General features: G+C 40.2%; 1 protein-coding gene across 4 annotated transcripts in view; it reads right to left on the bottom strand.

Annotated features, from left to right (window-relative positions):
- Window positions 1–24,836, bottom strand: part of LOC126418842 (palmitoyltransferase app-like) — a 197,461-nt gene that overhangs the window by 112,532 nt on the left and 60,093 nt on the right. For all 4 annotated transcript variants that reach the window (XM_050085824.1, XM_050085823.1, XM_050085821.1 and 1 more), the window contains exons 4-5: window positions 17,480–17,617; window positions 17,225–17,379 (exon numbers count right to left, since the gene is read on the bottom strand). In XM_050085824.1, coding sequence (XP_049941781.1) covers window positions 17,225–17,379; window positions 17,480–17,617 — 293 coding nt within the window. The remainder of the gene's footprint in view (window positions 1–17,224; window positions 17,380–17,479; window positions 17,618–24,836) is intronic.

Below are 24,836 nucleotides of genomic sequence, written 5' to 3'. Positions count from 1 at the left end.
AGTGCATCTGATGCAGTATGTCATTATGGTGTTGATATTTCCACAGCAAGGAGATGGATTATAGCTCCTGGGAAGATGTTGATTGGAGGAAAGTCATTTTGTCAGATGACTGCATGACTGAGATCATGAGTAGGGGTCCTGTTCTTGTTTACTGTGGAGATGGGTGACAATATGATGCGCACTTTGTGCCCACATGCACTAGAAGCGGACAAATAAGTGTGAAATGTTGGGTCCGGATGTCTTACATGGGTGCAAGAACATTAGAACGTATCCAAGTCAAGCTCAATTCAGCACACTATGAACATTTCCTTGAAAATATAATCATGCCTGGAGCTCGATTTTGGTACACTGAAGAATGTCTCACTTATCAACATGATAATCATCCATCAGACACTAGCATTAGGATTTGGAGCTGGTTTCAAAGGAGGGAGAATATTATCTGTCTTCTGTGGCCAATCCTATACAGCATTCATGTGCTCAGTTCAAGAATAATATATGGGGCAATTGGCCAAACCCACCTCCAGGAACTGTGAAAGCCCTATGGGATTTAGTTCATTCTTCATGGGAGAGAACTGCCATGGATGAGGACTTTTTCAACAGACTTGTCAATTCTATGCCTTGAAGGATCCACACTGTTCTTGATGCCAATGACATGTGGACAAAATACTGAAGCTATACATAGTGTACACTTCATTTTATTTTATTTCATTTTTCTGTAAAAGGCCTACATAGTTATAAGGCCAACAATATTAATTTCAAAATACAAATCTACTTGCTACTATATTATTTATATAAGCTCCGAAAGCTTGTAAAAGTTAAATCCTTTTGTGTGTGTGTTCACTTGCCGCTGCTTGGTGAGTAGATTTTTTGTCCATCCGCTTTATTATCTTATCAATAACTGATTATTTTCTTTGTTGAAAACCATAATTAGTTATTTACTGAAGAGAATATTGAAAAAAGTAATACAGGGTGTATACGTGGACAAGGAAAAAAATTCACGGCTTTTTCCCGGTTAAAAAATAAACTTCCTTCCACGTGAAAATATGCTTTCTCTGTGTTAAGTGACAGTACACTTTCCCTCGGGATCGTAAAACTTATCAATCCATTGAATGGTTAAGGTTTCATACATCAGTGTAGAACTTCCCGCCAGTTTAGGAAACAAACTCAGAAAAAAATGCATTTTGGAAAGATATTCGATTTGCAGCAACATGTAAGCTGCATATTTCCCTATTACGAAAGTATATAGTTGATTTCAACCAAACACAGAAGGGTAGTTTCCGAAGCATTGAAATTGAGATCGCCATGTGCTTTTGTGAGCCAATCATACCTCACACCACGTGATCTTGTCAGCCAATAATAGCAGATATTCATCGCGTTGACATGGGGCTCCCAAAACCTGTGTGCCATCTCTGGCACACAGCGCCCTATCTTTGACTCTTATTTCTTTGAACTACTTTTGTTCTATGTCTTCTCTCGGCATGCAACTTGTGTTCTGCCATGTTTGTTCTTTCTGTCTCAGTGTTTAATAAACGTATATATGAGACTTCGTGTGTGTTATTACCGACTAACCATACGTGATAACCACAGTGGTGACCCCAACATCTTTGTCGTGTGATCGCAAGTTATTTTGTCTTTGTTTTCGTCATTAACGAACTTCGGGTGCCAGCCCACAGTGTTCGCACCACAATGGATCTATCAGTGTCTTTCTGTGCTAGTGCCACACACCCTATTAATAGTGCTTGTGACCATGAGTGGTCAAGTGTACCTAATGCACGTTTGGTTCACAGTGAACAATTATTTACCCCCAGCTACGCCAGCGGCCATCTAACCTTAACAGGCTCAACATGGCCACCATCTAGTGTGGCAGCACAACAATGGCCACAACATGGACAGCGCACGCCGCCTAACAACATTGTGGATGATCATCCAGACGTTGTGGTTTACCCCTCATCTACTCAGGTACCTTCGGGTTGCTTCGACGTGCAGATGAAGTTCCAGAACTTTGATTCGAACATTTCTACGCACAGGGTAGCAAATTCTTATATGCCTATAGTCGAACCCCCCCACTCACGCACTGCCTACGCCGCCCCGGTTCAGCTAGGTCAGTGAACCAACTTGCCTGCGGATCCCTTCCTGACCCCTCTTGACAACTTCCCTTTGCGAGTAATGGCAGTTGTCATAAGATTTGCACCACAGATGGACCACCTGTACGTTACAGGGCCAGACGCCTTAATGCTTCCAAACTTTTGCACGCCAAGGAAATCGTTCAGGATTTGTTGGCTTCAGGCATGCTTCACCCTTCCAATAGCAACTGGTCTTCACCTATTCACCTTGTTCCTAAAAAGGACAGCACCTTACGCATGTGCAGGGACTACAGGTCCATTAATGCTCGCACCATTATCGATAACTACTCAATTCCTCATATCGAGGATTTCAAGCAATTACTACATGGTTCTAAGTTTTTCTCTGTTTTAGATTGTTCCAAGGCGTACCATCAAATTCCTATGCATCCACCGCATATTCCGAAGGTTGCCATCATCACACCCTTCGGCCTATTTGAATACTGTTACATGCCTTACGGATTGAAAAATGCTGCGCAGACTTGGCAGCAGTTCATTGATTCCATTTTGCTACCTCTACCATTTGCTTACGCTTACTTAGATGATATACTGATCTTTTCCTCCTCTGCTGAGGAGCATAACGTTCATCTCGATGCAGTCTGTTCAGCCCTTGCTGCCAATGGCATAGTGATGAATCATAATAAATCTCAACTCTGTTCCACATCAGTTACCTTCCTAGGCCATAATGTCTCTGCCGATGGCCTCCGACCGACGTGTTCTTGTGTCGAAACCATACTTGATCTTCCTCTTCTTGAGGATTATGCTCTGCTCTGTCGTTTTCTGGGTATGGCAAACTTTTACTGCCGCCATTTTCCTCAAGCTGCCTCCGTCCAAATGGTCCTCACTGACACCCTCTCCAGCAAAAACACCACAGGGAAACAGAAGCTGGATTGGACCAAACCCACACTCGACACCTTTGGTAACCTTAAAACTGCCCTTGCCAAATCCGTTACACTTGCCCACCCTGACCCAGAGGCCCAAGTTTCTATCACGACTAATGCGACTGACTCAGCTGTGGATGCTGTTTTACAACAGCACACTGCGAGTTAAATGCAACCACTCCACTTCTTTTCCAAGAAACTAAGACCCAGTGTAAGTGGTCGGTTTTCGATCGTGAGCTCCTCACTGTGTGTAAGGCAATTAAACATTTCCGTAGTGACCTCTAGGGGTGACCTTTCACGATCTACACAGATCACAAGCCACTTGTGGATGCTATTCGTAACCTGCCTAAGGACCTTCCGCCAAGGCATTTCCGCCTTATGGACTACGTCCGTCAGCACTTTTCTGAGGCGTGCTATATCCGTGGTGCAGAGACTGTTGTGGGAGACTATCTTTTCTGCATCTGCATGCTAGCCGCACCACTGCATTTGGAAGAGCTCGCCTGACTTCAGGCTGAAGACGATGATATACAGCGAATAATATCAGACAATGAGTCATTGCTTTCTGTACAAATCCATATCCTACACGGATCAACAATCACTGTCCTTTGCGACACCTCTACTGGCACTCCCCGCCCCCTGGTTCTTATCGCCCTTCGTCACGAAGTCTTTACTGCTTTGCACGGCCTGGCCCAACCTGGAACGCGAGCAACGATGCAGCTGGTTACTGAGTGCTTTGTCTGGCCCGGCGTGAAGCACAACTGCCGCATTTGAACCCGTACTTGCATAGCAAGGTCGGCAGGCACACTCAACCTCTGTTGGGCAAATTTTACATTACAAAGGGGTGTCTTTGGCACATTCACATCAATGTTGTTGGCCCCCTACCAAGGATTATAGATACATCTTATCGATCATCGATCGCGACCCACTGGGTCGAGGCAGTCACGGCTGAGACCATCACTCGTTCTTTCGTCTCGGCATGGGTTGCTCATTTCGGCTGTCCCCTGTCTCTCATAACTGATCAGGAATGAAAGTTCGAGTCCATCCTCTTTGCACGACTGTGCGAACTCTGCGATGTTGTCACATTCCACACCACAGCTTACCACCTGCAGGTGAACGGCCTAGTCGAGCAGTGGCACCGCACTCCCAAGGCCGCGCTTATGTGCCACGTTGGCTTATTGTACTCCATTAGGTCCTGCTAGGCATTTGCTCGGTCTATAAAGAAGACTAGCACGTATCGCTCGCCGAGATTCTATACGGTGAACCCCTCCCCCTTTCCGCAAAATTCGTGGAGGACTCACTGTCAGCCAAAACCGTGGATCTTCCTGCTCTGGTTGAATGGGTTCGTGTGCGCATTGCATGCCTCCGCACCCCCCTTCCACGCCCTCACTCCACCCCACCTGTGTTCGTCCGTAAGGACCTTGGTTCGTGTGAATTTGTGATGTTGCGCAATGACACTATGCAAACAACCTTGCAGGCACCTTATTCGGGCCCTCACGCGTGTTACATCGGGGTACGAACACGTTTGTAATCCACCTACATGGGTGACCACAGACTGTGTCTGATAACAACATGAAACTGGTGTGGTCACTCACCGACCTGCCTCCTGATGCTGCTGCCCTGCCACCGGATGCTCCCAACCTGCCTTGACTCTTGCAGCGTAGTTTCTGAAGTGCACACTTCTCACGACGGCCGCCGCCTACAACCGCTGCGCTGGCACGAAGATTATGAATTTGAGTGATGAAGTTCCATCCGTCGTGCTGCGCACTACCAGGGGGATGGGGGGGCTCTGTAGCATCTCTGGCACAGAGCACCCTATCTTTGAGTCTTATTTCTTTGAACTGCTTTTGTTCATGCCTTCTCTCGGCATGCAACTTGTGTTCTGCTATTTTGTTCTTTATGTCTTGGTGTTTAATAAATGTATATACGATTCTTAGTGTGCGTTATTACCGACCAACCATATGTGATAACCACACCTGATTTTGTAAATCGATCTCCCAATACTGCTCCTGGGTGGTCAGGTAATCACTTCAAAATTGATTCTGGAAATCCGCTTCTGTTTGCCTGTTTTCCAGTTCCACAATCTATTTTCGCTGCTATGTAAAAGCAGCTGGTATTGAAACGTGCTCGGACTGTCAGGTTTTGTCTTGTTTTTAAAAATTTCGGCCAATATTGATGGAGTGGCTTTTTGTACAGTGCAGGATAAGTAGAAATATTAGACTGAAGCTGTTTACAACATTGTCTAACTGAAGAGAAATAGCAATTGTGCTGGCTAAATCATAAACTACACCTGCTGTTTTCCAAGTGCCATAGTTAATTGGGTTAGCAAATCTGCTTCAGACCTTAACACGCAAACGAAACAGTGAAAAACAGATTCCAAAACTTGGTTTTCGTCTTTCAGAAGATGTGTTGCATATAAAAGTAGTGATTCAGAGCATAGGACACGTGATGTAATTAGCCTGTAGCAATGTCACTATGCGAACACAGATAGGAAAAGTTATTGATTTAAATTAATGTACATAGAGTAGCTACAAGAAAAGCTGATGTTTCACATATAATATTTGTCTTTTTTGCAGGTGTTACACTTAGAGTTAGCATACATCTACATCTACATTTATACTCCGGAAGCCACCCAATGGTGTGTAGCGGAGGGCACCTTACGTGCCACTGTCATTACCTCCCTTTCCTGTTCCAGTCGCGTATGGTTCGCGGGAAGAACGACTGCCAGAAAGCCTCCGTGCATGCTCGAATCTCTCTAATTTTACATTCGTGATCTTCTCGGGAGGTATAAGTAGGGGGAAGCAATATATTCGATACCTCATCCAAAAATGCACCCTCTCGAAACCTGGACAGCAAGCTACACCGCGATGCAGAGCACCTCTCTTGCAGAGTCTGCCACTTGAGTTTGCTAAACATCTCAGTAACGCTATCACACTTACGAAATAATCCTGTGACGAAATGCACCACTCTTCTTTGGATCTTCTGTATCTCCTCTGTCAACCCGACCTGGTACGTATTCCACACTGATGAGCAATACTCAAGTATAGGTCGAACGAGTGTTTTGTAAGCCACCTCCTTTGTTGATGGACTACATTTTCTAAGGACTCTCCCAATAAATCTGAACCTGGCACCTGCCTTACCAACAATTAATTTTATATGATCATTCCACTTCAAATTGTTCCGTACACATACTCCCAGATATTTTACAGAAGTAACTGCTACCAGTGTTTGTTCCACTATCATATAATCATACAATAAAGGATCCTTCTTTCTATGTATTCGTAATACATTACATTTGTCTATGTTAAGGGTCAGTTGCCACTCCCTGCACCAAGTGCCTATTCGCTGCAGATATTCCTGTATTTCGCTGCAATTTTCTAATGCTGCAACTTCTCTGTATACTACAGCATCATCTACGAAAATCTGCATGGAACTTCTGACACTATCTACTAGGTCATTTATATATATTGTGAAAAGCAATGGTCCCATAACACTCCCCTGTGGCACACCAGAGGTTACTTTAATGTCTGTAGACATCTCTCCATTGAGAACAACATGCTGTGTTCTGTTTACTAAAAACTCTTCAATCCAGCCACACAGCTGGTCTGATATTCCATAGGCTCTTACTTTGTTTATCAGGCGAAAGTGCGGAACTGTATCGAACGCCTTCTGGAAGTCAAGGAAAATGGCATCTACCTGGGAGCCTGTATCTAAGACATTCTGGGTCTCAAGAACAAATAAAGCGAGTTGGGACTCACAAGATCGCTGTTTCGAATCCATGTTGATTCCTACAGAGTAGATTCTGGGTTTCCAGAAATGATATGATACGCGAGCAAAACACATGTTCTAAAATTCTACATCAGATCGATGTCAGAGATATAGGCCTATAGTTTTGCGCATCTGCTCGACGACCCTTCCTGAAAACTGGGACTACTTGTGCTCTTTTCCAATCATTTGGAATCTTCCATTCCTCTAGAGATTTGCGGTACACGGCTCTTAGAAGGGGGGCAAGTTCTTGCGTGTAGAATCGAACTGGTATCCCGTAACTTTCCTCTGTTGAGTGATTCAGTTGCTTTTCTATTCCTTGGACACTTATTTCGATGTCAGCCATTTTTTCGTTCATGCGAGGATTTAGAGAAGGAACTGCAGTGCCGTCTTCCTCTGTGAAACAGCTTTGGAAAAAGGTGTTTGGTATTTCAGCTTTACGCGTGTCACCCTCTGTTTCAATGCCATCATCATCCCAGAGTGTCTGGATATGCTGTTTCAATCCACTTACTGACTTAACGTAAGACCAGAACTTCCTAGAATTTTCTGTCAAGTCAGTACATAGAATTTTACTTTCGAATTCACTGAACGCTTCACGCATAGCCCTCCTTACGTTAACTTTGACATCGTTTAGCTTCTGTTTGTCTGAGAGGTTTCGGCTGCGTTTCAACTTGCAGTGAAGCGCTCTTTGCTTTCGCAAATGAGTCAGTAAAATTTTAAGTAATGACATAAGTGTCTGGTCTTCTGGGCTTGAAATTCTTCCAAGTGGCTGGCCCTCAAAGTGTTAGGCTTTAAATGAAAATGAAACACTCTGTGATTTAAGAAATTCAAAGCACATTCGCACATGAACATAACTAATATTGAGTAAAATTAAACATACTTTGAAAGTAATGCTTTTCAAACGACCAATTGCAATATTTTTCAGCGACCTGTTAGAAATCTGAATTTCGTAAATCATATTAAAATCTGTAATTCGACTTATAGAGCATATTCGTATGTCCAGATTCACAAAGAAGTAGGTCCCAAGCTGTGGTTTTCGGAATGCAAATTTTCTTGAAGTACCAGTACTGTATTATCTCATGTTTAGTTCTATGGCATAATGCCAAACGTCGCAAAAGATAACAATGTGCACTTGAAATTCAGCAAAAGTTGACACTATCCAATAGTGTTTCAAATAAATTGACAGCCTCTGTGGAAAAGGTTAATCAAAGACATTTTTTTTTGCAAATCAACAAAAATAACTTCGTTGTTCCTCAGGGGAATTAATACCCGACTTCCAAAAACCTGGTAATAAAATAAAATCAGAAAACTGAAACTAATTACATATTTTAGCCTTCCATAATTATGTAATATTTTAATTTGCTACATAGCTCCCAGACACAGAAATCCGTTTTGTTCTAGAGAGCTGTAAACCAAGACGAAACAGTAAAATCACTAAACATAAACACGGTTCACATGGAGACTACCCCTCATGCCACTACAACCCCGAATGCTCTGTGTATGCACGAATCTGGCAGCTTGGGTGTACCAGAGAAATGTTTCCAGGTATCATCTGGCTGCTTGTTTCTACTGCTGATACAGCTCATGTCTAGTTACCTTGGATACAGCTAACAGCCGCACTTATAGTAGCCAGAAGCATAAGAAGGTACTGCTCATACGCGACTCAACTGCAACTGTGCATACGCATAAGACTGCTGTCAACTTCTCAAAAGAACCTAATGTTAACTGCTGTTTGGAAGCAGTTTGTTGTATTGCAGTCTTCATCTTAAAGCCTTTGACACACTTTGCTGTTGGCAGGCAATTGTGTGTGCGCTGTGTTTTGTTGTTGTAAATGGCACATTTCCTTTGCAACTTAAGTTTTTTCCCCCCTCGTTTAGATTTTATTGCTGCAGTATTATATTGCAGTAATGGGCTAAAGTAAAATTCTTTGTTAGAGTATTAGTTCTTACCAGTCAAAACTACAAAAATTTAACTGAACACTAAAACAATGAAAATTCCCTAATTGTTAAAAATTCTCGGTTTTTCCCAGTTTTCTCCCAGATGAAAAATTTTCCGGGTTTTTCCCGGTTGTCCCGGAGCATATACACCCTGTAATAAAAAAGAAAATATAATTTAACAACAAAAAGTAAATACAGAACGAAACATCTGCGACAGGATAAAAAAAGGTTGCAGTGAGATCTGATCTGACACTAAACTGGAAACAACACATATTGGAAGGCACATCCACTCGCTCATGTAAACCGGATATAAGGACTTACAAAGATACGCCAATCAGTTGATGCATTTCTCTTAGGTGATAACAGTAGTCATGCCAGGTTGTGGTCGAAGTAATTACAAATAAATACATCCATTTTTAGTATTTTTACTATGACCATTTGTCTATTTGTTTATATATTAGACCATTAAAAAATGTAATCTTTTACAAATTAAGGTAAAGCATTAACTGCACAGGTCTTTAAAAAGAGAGACAATTGCCTCCTCTTAGACTCGAATGCATGTCCTTTACATTCGTTCATAAACCGGCAACCCATGCACTCAGCCATTGAAACAGATGTGAAACACTCACCATTGCAGTAATTCTAGCAATGTGGAGTCCCTATATTTCAACCATTTCTACGTGATCTAATAATGATTTTCAAAAGAAATGATACGATGAGTTAAATTTCAATGAATCTTGACATATACTGTATCCTAACTATCATATTGCTTCTATTTGATAATGTAAACGCCAAGCTGAAGCTGTACAGACTGCCAGAGTTGTGAACACTGGACTTCTGAACTTGGGCATGTGCAATACTCTGTTCTTGTACTATAAATTATTCAGGCCAGGCAATCTTTTTTGCATGTCATTGTACATACTAACTTTCTTGCCTTGAGAAACAAGAATGGATAGCCCAGTATTATGTAGCTATTCCAATAGACTGGCACACTATTTTATCATGTCTCTTGCATACAAACAATGTCACATTTTGGTCAAAATAGAATATGATAAACAAAACAAATTATTTGTTGGGCAGACTATGCAATGTAAGGAAAATGAAAAAAAAAATTGTTTTTAAAGAAAAAGACCCATAAAGACCAAACATTTTTGTTAATAACGAAATATTAAAAAAAAGTTAAATATTTTAAACATCTAAAATGCGACATTAAATATGAATATGGTACGAGATACTTATAAGAAACTAACCCAATTCTTATATAAACAACAATATGTAACTGCGCTAACAATAAAATTTAGTAATTAGACAGAATTAAGAATAAGGATGTTGGGAATGACCTGAAGTAAAATAAAAAAAAAAAAAAAAAAAAAAAAAAAAAAAAAAAAAAAAAAAACCATGAAAAGAGAACAAATTGGAATGAACACTTGCAAGTATTATTAGCACAAGATTACCGCTCAAAATCAGACATAGACAAACCTAAAGAGATAAACTGTCAATGAAGACTAAGAAAAAGATTGGTATACACAAGATGCAGATCCAAACACTTTAAGTGTAGTAGTAGTAGTAGTAGTAGTAGTAGCAGCAGCAGCAGCAGCAAAAGAAGAACAGGAAGGAATAAAAATTCCAGTAGGTAATTAACACATACCGTAGATTTAACACTTACAAATTTCTATTTTAAGCAATTATACTACAGCTGTCACTATCACTTTCATCTTGGTTATGATGCAGTTCTGATTCTACACATCACAAATCATCTGACAATGTGCAATGAAGCCCATCAGTACTGCTCTATAATATTAGAGGTTCAAATATTACACTCAAAACCAAAAACTCGACTTTCCAATAGTGATGCTTATGTTCTGATATGGACATCATTTGAAAATGGCAACTTAAATATCTCATGGCACAGGCTCCCTGCAGAGAGCTACAGTTTTATGTCTAAGTGAATGTTTCATTTGATCAATAGATCCCAAACTCAAACCCATCTCACAGTTAACTCATATTCTGATGTCATGCAAGCCTATAATTAATTGACTTTAATGAAAAATTGCAATTAAAATTTGTGAGAAGTTAAAATTGTATGCTGGTCTGGGGCTTTGCTGTGGACACCTGCATATCAGAGGCAGCGATCTATAAGCAAGTCACCTGAACAAGAGCTAAAGACCGAGTCACAGATTCAACATGCTACAAGAAGAGAGAAAGACGAGGGATTAACATTCCATCAACGGTGAGGTCACTAGATGCAAAGCACAGGCTTGGATTGGTAAAGGATACAGAGGGGAAATGGGCCACTTCCTTTTCTGGTGTCCCCTGGGGCATTTGTCTCAATCAATTCACGAAAATCATGGAAAATCAAAATCTGACGGCTGGATGAAGATTTGAACCATGAACTTGTTACAGCCTCCTCTTCATTCATAATCAGCTGCAATGAGGACATCTTACTGCCATGCTGTGAGACCGTATACTGCAGTCACTGTTTAAACTCAGGCTGAAACATCTCTGTTGACAACTAATACAAGCTCTTTCTTCCACTAGGACTCTGGCTATAGCAACTCACCACTGTAGCTCAATACCAACTGCTTGTACAGACAAAAGTGGGAAATGTAATATCTGACTTTTAGAAACACTTGTTTTATATATAATAAAGTTGTGACTAATTTTCTGCCGGTAAGGGACAAAGATCGTGCAATTTTTGTAGTACAGAAGCTGGATAACAATATCCAAGCTTTTTTTACTTAGTCTTACACCACTCTTAACTGCCACTCTTCAAACTGTACCAGAAAGAAGAGACTCCATTTCTACATCTAACAATATAATCAGTGTAGTAACAAAGGAAAACAGTACTGGGTTGTGGGATGGGAGAAAAGCCGTTAGGCTAACTCAATGGCAAGTCAAGGGTGGAATAACATTACAAAATGCTTCATTTGTAACACTGAAATGTGGTCCAGAGAAAACATGAGTTGAGGGAACTTCACTGGGGCTCTAAACAGGCGGCGGAGTTAATTTATTCCTGGTGAAATAAGTTTCAACACTGTCATATGTGCAGCACACATCTGATACATTTCCAACAACTGGCTGAGATTCTTCTGAAGAAAACGACAGTAAACTCATTTCATTGTGGCAGATTACTGTCACATTTACAGGTCACATGATTGTTGTGAAGGTAGGCATTTTATGAGAGTTCTGCTTATGTAAAAGCTAAGTGAGCAATGGAAGCTGTCTATAGATAGCTGCCTACAGACCAAAAATATTCAATGAAGGTAAAAGCTGAAGTGTAGTTCAAAGCAGTTCTGAATATATTAAGAGACTGCAGAGGTAACATAGGAGCAACATTACACTCAGAAGACATGGCTGCTGTCAAAACAGTGCAGTGTGGAATGTGAAAGTGTGCCAGGAAAGCAAAAAGACATATTGATAATGGGAAATTTAATCATGACATTTTATGGAACTCACAACATAGCACTGACACTGGTTATTAAGTAAAGGATAAATCAGTACTGGTTCAAATTGTACAACATTATTTGACCATCTGCATAATTTGTTGAAATACAAGTAGGTGTTCTAACATCAAGATATTATGCCCGACAGTGCATTGATCGTTTCAAGGGTAAAAGCGCACAAGCTTGGTTCTGAAATTGTTTTCCACCCACTCCATTCCAGAGATTTGCCACCAAGTAATTTTTTTCCTGGTTTCTAACCTCAATAAAATCTTCACAGGTTTTTGTGCCATAAAAGACTGTGAGAGTGACATTTCAGAAACACTACTCTCCATCTTCTGGTAAATTTCTGGTGTCAGTCTCTCTCTTCATCAGTGGTGGGCATTTAAATCTCACAATGGCCACTCTACAACAGTTTAACAGAAGGCCAGATAATTGTTTACACAGCTGATAACTTGCATCCACCATCCACTGTTGACTTGTGTGGCGCAGACTGTTGGCTCTCCTATCTCATTGCTTTAAAGGCTGGTTGTGAAGCTGCACTGCAGGCAAAACTCTAGTCAAACATGCATTTTTGGGAAGAAATTTTCATTGAATGAATAAGTTTTCCATGGAATAAGTAATTACTGTACTCAGTTGAAAGGGACAAACGAAAATTTTCATTGACGAAATAAACTGATTCAATGGGAATCATGATTGAAAATAATTTGTGGTTTCTGAAAAAGGGAAAAAGTGACTGTTTCTAAACAACTTTTCAGTCTACCCTCAATATACTACCCACGCACATTTCCTCGGGTATGAGCGAGCATGCGCACACGCTCGCGCCCATGCCCTCGCGCAAGCCCACCTGCACAGGTTGTCTTCTTCATTACAAATATGGCAGTCCACTCAGAATGTGGTGGTTACAGTTGGAATAGAATGCAAAAACTGATTGTGAGGCACCATTTGTGAGATCTGAGATTGGTCCTTGCTCATTGTGATTTTACAACGCGAACCAGAAAAGCAAAAGCAGTCTACAACAACAACATAACCAGATGCTCATAAGGCATATGCAAGACTGAAATTCATAGGATTAACTCTAAGGAAATGTAATTCATCCACAATCCAATCCTTGAAAGCTGTTCATTAGTGGAAGTGTTTACAAGGTAGGACGAGTAAAATATATAGAGAAGATTAAAAGAAGAAGAATATTTTTCATTACAGGTTCAATTATTCAACATGTGAGTAGTGGCGATACTAAAGCAAATCAAGTACTGAGCGCTACAAGAGATGTGTTGTGGGTTACCAAGAGGCTTATTGTCAAAATTCTAAGAAGGCTGGCAGGAAGAAAGCAAAAAGGGAGATTAGCGTTTGACATTTCACTGATGAGGTCCTGGGAACAGTGGGTAAAATTCATGCAGATCAGAGATTGAAAATGATTTATTTGAAAATAATTTTATTTACATCAATAGATGCAAAGTGAAATTTTCATTACAATGACCAGTGTCTGCTGTATTCATCATCTTCAAATCTGACCATCAAATTGTGTCACAAACAGATCTGAAGGTTGCCATGCACACCTCAAAAGGGTAACTGTGTGAAAATTTTGTATTGCAACTGCTGATAGAAATTAAATTATATGGGAATGCAGACTTTCTCAGCAAATTTCAATTAAGGGAATGAGTTAGAAACTTGGTGAAACACTTTGACAACATGGCACCATGATTCTACTGACAATCCAAGAAGATTTCATCGAAGGACAGAAATATTTTCAAATAAAGGCTCACTAAATGGAGTACAAGATTAACTTGAGAAAGATGAGGGAAGATATAGGCTAAGACATTCAGATGGGGATTTGAAATGTGTCCATTTCAAATGTAAGTCCAGTGCCCTCACCTATACAAAACTTAGCTTAGTGCGCAACAAGGAGTGTCGAGCTACATAGTTTTTCCTCACTTATGTGTCATGAAATTACCACGACGGTAAAATCAGAGAAATTTGAACATTTACACAGACTTACTGAAAAAAAATTCTTGCTGTACAATTTTTGCAAATAGAACTGAAGACAGGGTGAAGTTATAATTGCACATGATATACTCTGCCACACACCGAAGATGGTAAACAGAGTTAAAATGTAAACGTGGTTATATTCATTATGAAGATAGTAACTGTTCTAAAGAACAGATACCAATTATGACCATGCAGCTTCTCTAGAAAGAAATGATAACTAATCAAAACCCTCAGCTGCCAACAGGTGTTGTTGATATACCTCAATGGGGACAGCTGAAAATGTGTGCCCCGACCAGGACTCGGGCTTGGGATCTCCTGCTTACATGGCAGACGCTGTATCCATCTGAGCCACCGAGAGCACAGAGGATAGCACGACTGCAGCAACTTAGCCCCTGCATGCTTCCCGTGAGACCCACACTCCCAGCTGTCCACAACCTACATTCGTAATGTTCCTAAAGGATATTTGCTCATTCACTCACTACTCGCACCAACTAAGGTGACGATTCCCGTAAGAGTTCGGACAAAGTGTGCGCATTTGCACAGAAAAAGGTCAATGGCCTTTAACTGCATGTAGATAGTAACTGTTCTGAAATAAATTTTGCAAAAAATAACAGCAAATTTTGCAAAAAAAACAGCAAATTTTTTCAAAAAGATAACAGCAAATTTTGCAAAAAATAACAGCAAATTTTGCAAAAAATAACAGCAATTTTTGCAAAAAAACCAGCAAATTTTGCAAAAAAACCAGCAATTTTTGCAAAAAATAACAGCAATTTTTGCAAAAAATAACAGCAATTTTTGCAAAAAAATAACAGCAATTTTTGCAAAAAATAACAGCAATTTTTGCAAAAAACTAACAGCAATTTTTGCAAAAAAACTAACAGCAATTTTTGCAAAAAAACTAACAGCAATTTTTGCAAAAAACTAACAGCAATTTTTGCAAAAAACTAACAGCAATTTTTGCAAAAAACTAACAGCAATTTTTGCAAAAAACTAACAGCAATTTTTGCAAAAAACTAACAGCAATTTTTACAAAAATTAAAAAAGTAAAAAGTAACACCAAATTTTACAAAAAAAGTTGGCAAAAACATCGAATTTTACAAAAATAGAAGTGAATTTCAAATAATTACAGAATTCGTAAAACACCACCTAATTCAGTAAAAAACCACTGAATTTGAAACAAAAACCTACATTGAAACTTGCATGAAACACCTAATTCGGTAAGAAAACAGCACTGAATTTGGAAAACCACCAAATTTAACAAAAACAACCCTGTATTTGGCCTAAAACAGCACCAAAATCTAAAAAGCAATGGAAATCGGCAAAAACACCGAATTTGGCAAAAAACTGAACATGGGGGGGGGGGACATCGGGTTTGGCAATAAACCACATGGAATGTGACGCAATAAATCAAATTTTGCAAAAAATAACACTGAATTTGATTAGAAATAACATCAATTTGGCTGTAAAATAACATGAATTTTTCCTGCCCCTAATGATATACAATATTGCTTTACTTCTCTATAACTTAAAAGAACACTCTGCGACTCGCAGTTCTTTGAATGCTGCCAACCATTTATCCTACATTTTTCTATATTCCATCAATATTTCAGTTGGCATAAAAAGAGCAATAAAGATCTATCTACTTTAAAACATATTTACACAACATTAGTGTTTCAAGTTGTATGAGAACAGTGTCTAGCTGCTGCCTTCTTCGATAAATATAAGGGGTGATCAATAAGTTTCCATACAAAGTGCGTATCGTCCAGAATCAGCATGCCACTGGGCAAAATTGCCTGCTGTGAGCACTGAGGCAATCATCCCACTGACGCACCAAGTTGAAGATACCCATTTGGAAAAACACCACGTCCTGCTGAGCGAAAAAGTCCTGCTCCACGTCCCCATCTGACAGGAATTGTTGACCCTTCAAGACTGTAGGTGTGATAATTGCATGGGGAAAGAGGACTACAGGATGGGGGCTCTAGTGTGTCTGACTTGAGTCAGCATAATGTCTAAATTACAACATTTTCTATATGGGGACGTGCACTGTCACGAAGCAGCAGCACCCCTCTACAGTGAACCATTGCACAATGGTGGTTTTCGAGACATGCTGCCTCATACAAATTCTTCACTCTCCGATGGATGCCTAGTGGTGTTTGTGCTTTGGCAACCAAGAAAAGAATATCATCATGTTGGTCCTCCTCAGATGCACTTCGTAATAACGTCATCATAGTTATATTTTTGAATTTACAGCATCCAAGTTGGAAAGACATGAATGCCACACTAATCCCTTACCTTCATGTTAGTGCTTATATACCTAGTCACATTCGAATTGCACTGTGTTTCATATATGCTGCAGGAATGTACTCAAACAGAAATTTTTTGATCGCCCCTTATATGGTGTAGCATCAGGACCTAATGAATAGCAATAATGTGTAATAGCTGACTGTAGTGTGTTCCTACACACATACACACACATCAGCAGTGTTATCAACATGTGGTGTGTATTTTCTAATTCACAAGTAATCTATAAACAATTAAGCATTATAAAAGAAATTTGTGCTCACTACAAAAGTTTCACAGCATAAGAATTAGACATTTAATTATTAAGCGTGTTTCTTCCCACTACAGTAGTCTGCAAGAGCACATCTCAGTTTCATACACTTTTTTTTTTCTTTTCATAATGTAAGGAATAAAAGTTACAACTTACACAACAGTAGAGGCACTTAATCACCAGAAGGCACATAAAGAAGACTAAGAACCTCGCTAGCTTTCAGAAAAATTTTGTTTCAGAACAATAAAAGTGCACACACTTGCACCATCTGTCCTTTGTTGCTGTCTCATGATTGAGTACGTTTGTGTCCTCTGTATCTCTAAAAAGGATTCATCCAAAGGCTAGCAAATTTCTCAATGTAGTTTATAAGCCTTTCAATGACTCAGGAGCCTCTACTATCTTGTGAGTTTTTGTCTTTACTCCTTAGGTTCCTTAAATTATTTTCTTTCCAGCAGATCTTCCCATCACCTTATTTAGTTGGCTTTTCTGTCCAAATAAATATACCATTTCACAATTACAATATAAAAATGACAAAACAACTAACGTCTTCATTTGTAGTCTGGTTTGACGTGGCAAGATAAGTGTGAAAGCCCGCTAAGCCAATAACGCTCCACACACTGAAGAAGCAGACGAGGCTTACAATAACACTGGCTGGAGAGTCCTTAACAGCATCAAGGAATGGACGGTCATCCTTTGTAACTGGAAAAGTGGCAAGAAAATCATCAATATACCGTTTTCAAAACTGAAGCTTATCAACAACATTCAAAATGATTCTATATATCTGACAAATTTTACTTACGTAATATTAAATGTGTAATAGCACAAGCAAATATAAAAACGCAGAGAAAAGCCAGTGATACGATGAACATATAGAAGTAGCGATAGTTTCTTTTGCCGACACAGTTTCCAACCCAAGGGCAGTGGTGGTCAAAACGATCTGGCAATAAAAACAAAGAAATGTCAACCACAATACTATTGCCACTAACACAAATAGAAACTGTTCAGTAGTGCAAAGGTAAAACTTAATATTTTATTTAGTCACACATTTGTTTCTCCTGCAAGACCAGGATTATCCTTACAGTATCTACTAATACGAAATATGAAAGTCGATACTGGTTAAGAGAAACAATGAAAGAATACACGCATAATAAGACTATCGATGTTATGTTAATAATAGAAGTAGAAGCTGTAGTACCAGTACTGCGAGTTACCATAATGAGAACAATTACAACGTACAAATAACTTGATGCAATAGTCAGATCTATACTGAAGGGACATGATTGTCTACATCTAATAATTATTTAACAAGTAGTAAGTAGTAAGTAGTAGTAGTAGCAGTAATTGTTGTTGTTGTTGTTGTTGTTGAAGCAGAGAGGTGTTCATTTACTCTCTCGCTGTTGGAAGCAGGTGTACAAAGGGTAACAACTGTTTCTCCTTAAACAAGCCTTGATAACAAAGCATTCATTAGTTATTTACCCATATTGTGGCACCCATAATTATAACTGTTTATTTTCAATGGATTTAGTGATCACTCATATAATGGAATTAATTTTGTATGCTGTTGGATGCCCTTCCTGTCACAGTCTTATTATAAGAGACCGAAGGAAATCATTTACCCTATTAGTAATTGTTTCTATTTCAGAAGCAACAATTATGAGAAATACTCCTCGGTTTCTGCATTCACAACATTCAGAAGAAAGGCAATCAGATGGATACCATGTTTTCTTGACATTCAGAATGCTTTCGATGAATTTCTACAATGTTATTTTAAGTCAATAAACATGGGAGGGACGAAGGGAGGGAGGGAGTGAGGGAGGGAGGGAGGGAGGGAGGGAGGGAGGGAGGGAGGGAGTGTGATGGCGGCAGAGACCAGCGGGGCAGTCGAGACTGGGGTGGAGAGGGGGTAGAAGCAGAAGGTGGTGGAGAGGGTGTAGGAGGAGAGAGGGAAGAAGGGGATGGGGTGGAGAGGGGGTAGAAGGGGAAGGGCGTAGAGAGGGGGTAGAGGGGGTAGGAGGAGGAGGAGGAAGTGTAGGAAACAGGAGAGGGCAGAGAGCACTTTTTCTACTTATGCTACGGAAATACTTTTCTGAACATTTTAAGTGGGTCTCCCTTTGTTTTTGTTTTCACAAAAACTTATACAGCTGTAATACCAGCCTGAGGCTTGGTGGATACCTCTGCCTCTTGTGTTAGGTCACTAGCCATAGTGACAACTACTTATGCTGCGCCAAAAGCTAAGTGCTAGAATGTGTGTATCTGTGCTTGAACAAAAGATAGTGCCAACCCAAAAACTGGTCTTGTGCAGATAACCAGCAATATATAGCGTAGATAAAATCCTTGTGACTATATTTTGTCTTTTTGTAGTATTTCCGATTGTTTAAAAATAAAAATTTCAAATCAATTCATAAGGGTTGTATTGTCTATAAACTCTTGATAGTTTTATGAACATAAGAGAATTTTCCTTTCATGGATGAAAAACTTATATGTTAAGCAGAGCCAAGTGTGCTCAGAAAATTTCCTTATTATTTTCTTGAGTTTGGAGGAGGAGAGGAGAAAGAGAGAGAGAGAGAGAGAGAGAGAGAGAGAGAGAGAGAGAATTAATGTCAAACATGGATGATAACAATTTACTTGTTTCTTCGATGGTAGAAGGATATGCTGTTGAAGATTCCTTACGCAGTACATTTTCAAGATTATGAATGAGAGATGCTTTTGTATATTATGAGCAAAATCTCACAGAAAACAATCTCATCAAAACATCATCATCTGCAATAATTCTTGAACAAGTAATGCTACTAACAGAAGGTCCAAAATACAAGCTTTATACTAAGCAAAGTTTGTAACAAATGAAGAGTTTTTATGAGAAGGCAAAAAAACACTGCTCTGGCTGTAGAAAGTTTTTTTATTAAAACCACAACTGGTTTCACACCAATTTAAGCACATTCTCAGTTGACATAAATTGTGTCTACAACATTATTTTACACTGTTCTAAAGCCTCTCCCCATCCTTCACATCAGTAATAGATTACAACTCTCTCTCTCTCTCTCTCTCTCTCTCTCTCTCTCTCTCTCTCTCTCTCTCTAATCATTTAGTCGGATCTGACTCTTCGTGACCCCATGAACCAAATCACGCCACTTTTTCCTGTCTTGCACTTTCTCCCGTAGACCTTCCAGGTAACACATTGCTTCTGTGATGCCATCGATCCATCTCATCCTCTGACGTCCTCTTCTTCTAGTTCCTTCAATATTCCCCAGCATTAATGTTTTTTCCAGCGAGGCATGCCTTCGCACTGTGTGTCCAAAGTAGGTCAGTTTTTGTTTTAACATTAGACCTTCCAGGGAGAAATCTGGTTTAATTTGCTCGAATATTGATCTGCTGGTTCTCTTTGCAGTCCATGGAACTCTAAGTAGTTTCCTCCAACACCACAATTCAAAGGAGTCAATTCTTCGCCGTTCAGCCTTTCTAATGGTCCAGGTCTCACATCCATACTTCACAACTGGAAAGACCATAGCCCTCACAATATGGATCTTTGTTGCTAGTGTTATATCTCTGGACCTTATAACCTTGTCAAGGTTTGACATCGCCTGTCTACTGAGCAACAGGCGTCTCCGGATTTCATGGCTGCAGTCGCCGTCAGCAGAGATCTGGGAACCGAGATAACTGAATGTGGTCACAACCTCCATGGTTTCTCCTGCTATATCCCACGAATTGGTAGGTGTAGTTGCCGTAATTTTCGTTTTCTTCATATTCAGCATAAGACCGGCCTTTTCACTTTTGTCTTTCACCTTCTGTAAGAGTGTTCTCAATTCTTCTTCACTTTCTGCCAACAGGATCATATCATCCGCGTATCTGAGGTTGTTTACATTTATTCCAGCTATTTTAATTCCTGTTTCTCCTTCATCTAGCCTTGTATTCCTCATAACATGTTCTGCATACAGATTGAATAAGTACGGTGACAGTATGCAGCCTTGCCGGACCCCTTTCTGAATCTTTATCCATTTCGTTGTTCCATACATAGTTCTCACCGTGGCTTCTTGGTCAAGGTATAAACTCCGTATCAGATGAATGAGGTGATCTGGTACATCCATGTTTTTCAGTACATTCCACAATTTGTTGTGATCGACGCAGTCAAAGGCTTTGGCGTAGTCAATAAAGCAGAGGTACACATCTTTCTGGAATTCTCTCGCTTTTTCCATAATCCACCGAATGTTAGCAATTTGATCTCTAGTTCCTCTTCCTTTCCTAAATCCAGCTTGTTCTTCTGGTAGCTCTCGGTCTAGACATTGGCGAAGTCTATTTTGTAAGATTTTCAACATAACTCTGCTAGCATGTGAAATAAGTGTGATTGTTCGGTAATCTGAGCATTCTTTAGAACTTTTCTTCTTTGGAATGGGGATGAATACTGATCTTTTCCAGTCTTCTGGCCACTGCTGCGTGATCCATATTTTTTGACATATTGAGTGCAGCACTTTCACTGCATCCTTTCCAGTGACTTTAAACAATTCTGCAGGTATTTCATCATGTCCACTAGTTTTGTTATCAGCCATATTTTCAAGGGCCCACTGGATTTCGCTCTCCAAAATATCTGGCTCTAGTTCTAAATTAACATTAACATCAGCAGTAGGAGCCCTGTCATGATTACAACTGGCTACCAATAATTTTCAGTGACCGGGCAGAGGCTTCAAGAGAGCATAAAATAATGTTGTAGACAATTCATATCACCTGAGGATGTACATAAATTGGAGTGAAATTGGTTGTAGTTTTAATAAAAAATCTTTCTACAGCCAGAGCATTGTTTTCTGCCTTCTTATAAAAACAGACATTTGGCTGTGGTTGCCTACAATACAGAACAAAAACTCATAATTTAATGTGTTAATCAGCACATACTTGATTAATTTTAGATTTAACGATTTAATTATTTGAATTGAATAGAAAAATATCCAAATAATGAGCTAAGTGACACTCAGGAATTACCATTCTACTGACAGAGTGGAGCAGCACATCAAAAACTGCCCTCTCTTTAGAGAATTAAAGTAGCTTGAAGTACTTCAAAGTCAATTTTCTAGAGAATTTTTGAGAATTGCATTGACCTGTAGGTATTCAAACATAAAAAACTACAAAAATCGGACTGCCGTATGGCCTCCATGTAAGCCAGCAACAATAAGACACGTGAGACACGCTAAGCACAAGACCAATCACCGAAATGACAGACTTCACGAGTCAGGCATTACCTGCCACAGCAGTAAGGCCAGCCAGTTGCAGCCACAATGTCTGTGATATTCTAGTTCAGAAGTGTAGTCTAATGTTGAAAGGTTCACTGTTCTCGACTAACTGCACAGCACTACGGTTCAGTCATGCCTAGATTCGACATGCTCCAAAATATAGTCACCTGACGGCCCTGTTAACACAGTGCAATTGCCCTGGATGTGAGCGATGTACACTGAAGTGAAAAACGTCACGGTGTACCTCCTAAAATGGTGTCAGACCTCCTTCGGCCCAGTGTAGTGTAGCAACTTAATGCGGCATTGACTCAACACGTCAATGGAAGTCCCCTGCAGAAATGTTGCCTCTATAGGTCTCCACAACTGCAAAAGTGTTACCGTAGCAGATTTTGTGCACGAACTGACCTCTCGATTACATCCCATAAATGTCCGACGGTATTCAAGTCGGGCAATCCAGGTGGCCAAATCATTTCCTCGAATTGTTCGGAACGTTCTTCAAGCCAGCCGTAAACAATTGCAGCACGGTGACGCAGTGCATGGCCTGGTGGCACAGTGCAATTTCATGAGAACATGAAGCCCATGAATGGCTGCAAATGGTCTCCAAGTAACTGAACATAATTAATTCCAGTCAATGACCAGTTCGGTTGGACCAGAGGACCCAGCCCATTCCATGTAAACACTGCCCACACCATTACAGAGCCACCACCAGCTTGTACAGTGCCTCGTTGACAACTTGGGTCTATGGCTTCATGGGGTCTGTGCAACACCAACATGCCATCAGCTCTTACCAACTAAAATCTGATTATCTGACCAGATCACAGATTTCCAGTCATCTAAGGTCCAACTGATACAGTCACGAGCCCACGAGAGGCACTGCAGGTGATAATGTAATGTTAGCAAAGGCTCTCATGTTGGTCGTCTGCTGCCATAGCTCATTAACAGCAAATTTTGTTCGCCACACTGTCCTAACGGAGACATTCGTCACACATCCCACATTGATTTCTGTGGTTATTTCATTTAAGTGTTGCTTGTCTTTACAACTCTATAGCAAACATTGCTACTCTCAGTCTTTTAGTGAAGGGCATTTGCCGCTGTGTTGTCCAAAGTGAGAGGTAATGCCTGAAATTTGGTATTCTTGGCACATTCTTCAGAATGTGGTTCTTGGAATATTGAGTTCTCTAACAATTTCCACAACGAAATGTCTACACATCTAGCTCCAACTACCATTCTGCATTCAAAGTCTGTTAATTCCTATCACCTGGCTATAATCACATCAGAAACCTTTTCACATGAATAACCTGAGTACAAATGACAGATCCGCCAATGCATTGCCCTGTTACACCCTGTGTATGTGACACAACTGCCATCTATATGTGTGCATACTACTATCCCATGACTTTTGTCACCTCAGTGTAATCCCAAAACTTTTACTGACAGACCCATAGGAGCTGCTGAAAGAAGATGTTGTGTGGTGGCTACACCTGCAAGTACGCAATGGTTGCAGCTGCTGCTGTACAAGGAGCAGCTGGGAATCTGAAAACCAGCTCAATTCTAGCAGCACCTCTGCTTGCTGACAGATTCACAAGTGTCAGACAAATTCCTGCACTCTACATGGGTATCACACTTGCCAGAAACTCACTGCACCGACTGTCAACAACACATGAACTGTAGTTGAACAAGCTTGCACAAACTGTGGATAGCAGTTCAAAGGTGCAGCTTCAAAGGAGTGGAGGCTTTTTATCATACCATTAGAAGTTGCGAGGTATGATATGTTTTTTTTTTTATTTTTTATTTTTCAGGTGAAAGCCATACTGTCATTCTACAGCATCCCACTGGCAACTTTGATCTGATGTTGCCCATTCCAAGCAGCCTTGATTCACTACCCAACCAAATGTAAAGGGGTAGTTCAAAGACTACACTGTATGACCTTACTTCTGGCAACATTGTTAACCTGTCAATCACTGTCAGGCATTAGAGAAAGTTGTGAGAAACAAGTAGGGCCAACAAGATCCACATGCAGATGTGCAGACTGTGTGTTGGGAGTAACAAAGTTTTGAAACAGTGCCTGTACATGATGTGTCACTCTGCACTTCTGGCAGGGCACACACATTTCGGTCCATGAGCAGCAATCTTTCTGGGGAAAAAAAGCACTGGGTCACCAGTGCCTTCATAGCACAGATGCTATGCAAGGACTTGATTACACAGCAGTGTAGTTACCTGTGTATGTACTGCTGCAGCCAGCCTGTGGCTTCATCACAGCAAACTGCAATTTCCGACATTTCTTGCAGCAAGTCCTTCAGTTTTGCATTATTGTTCTGTGTCATTTTTAGCTTGTTGAAAGCTATTGGATCAGGTATGGCATAGGCTCAAGACAGTCCATCAGCAACCACTATTTGGCACTACAGATTTGTGAATGTTGGTCGTGAACTATGCAATAAAATTTACATGGTTCAGTTTTAATGGCCAAAATGTGAACATCAGCAGTTGATGGCCTGTGCATAAGGTCAGACTTAGCCTTTGACCATAAATCAAAAACATTTTATGGATACACAGACATCCAGGAGCTCTGTATAAAATGATGGGCTAGAGTACTATTTTTGAGTTGGCTTTTTTGATGAGAAAACCTAAGGATACCCAGGCTCCATTGATGTGCTGCTGCAAAATCACACCCATTGAACATGCTAAAACATCTGAAAAGGTCTCCAACAGGATGTGTGAGCAGTGCAACTTCTGCAAGACTCATCTGACATTCTCCAAAGTCTTCTGTATGTCTTTAATCCATTAAATGATGTGCAATTATGCACTGTGGTGGCAACTGGGACTTCCTCAACTTGGCAGTGAGGCAGATAAAATGATAATAGAAGTTTAACTGCACAATTCTCATTCTGTTGTTGGCACTAGATAATTCTCAGGACAGATGTAGTGCTGATATAGCATTTG

This window comes from Schistocerca serialis, chromosome 9, assembly GCF_023864345.2.
Source record: "Schistocerca serialis cubense isolate TAMUIC-IGC-003099 chromosome 9, iqSchSeri2.2, whole genome shotgun sequence".
Taxonomy (NCBI): domain Eukaryota; kingdom Metazoa; phylum Arthropoda; class Insecta; order Orthoptera; family Acrididae; genus Schistocerca; species Schistocerca serialis.
The sequence above is the reverse complement of the archived record's forward strand: the minus strand, read 5'-3'. Positions and strand labels throughout refer to the sequence as shown.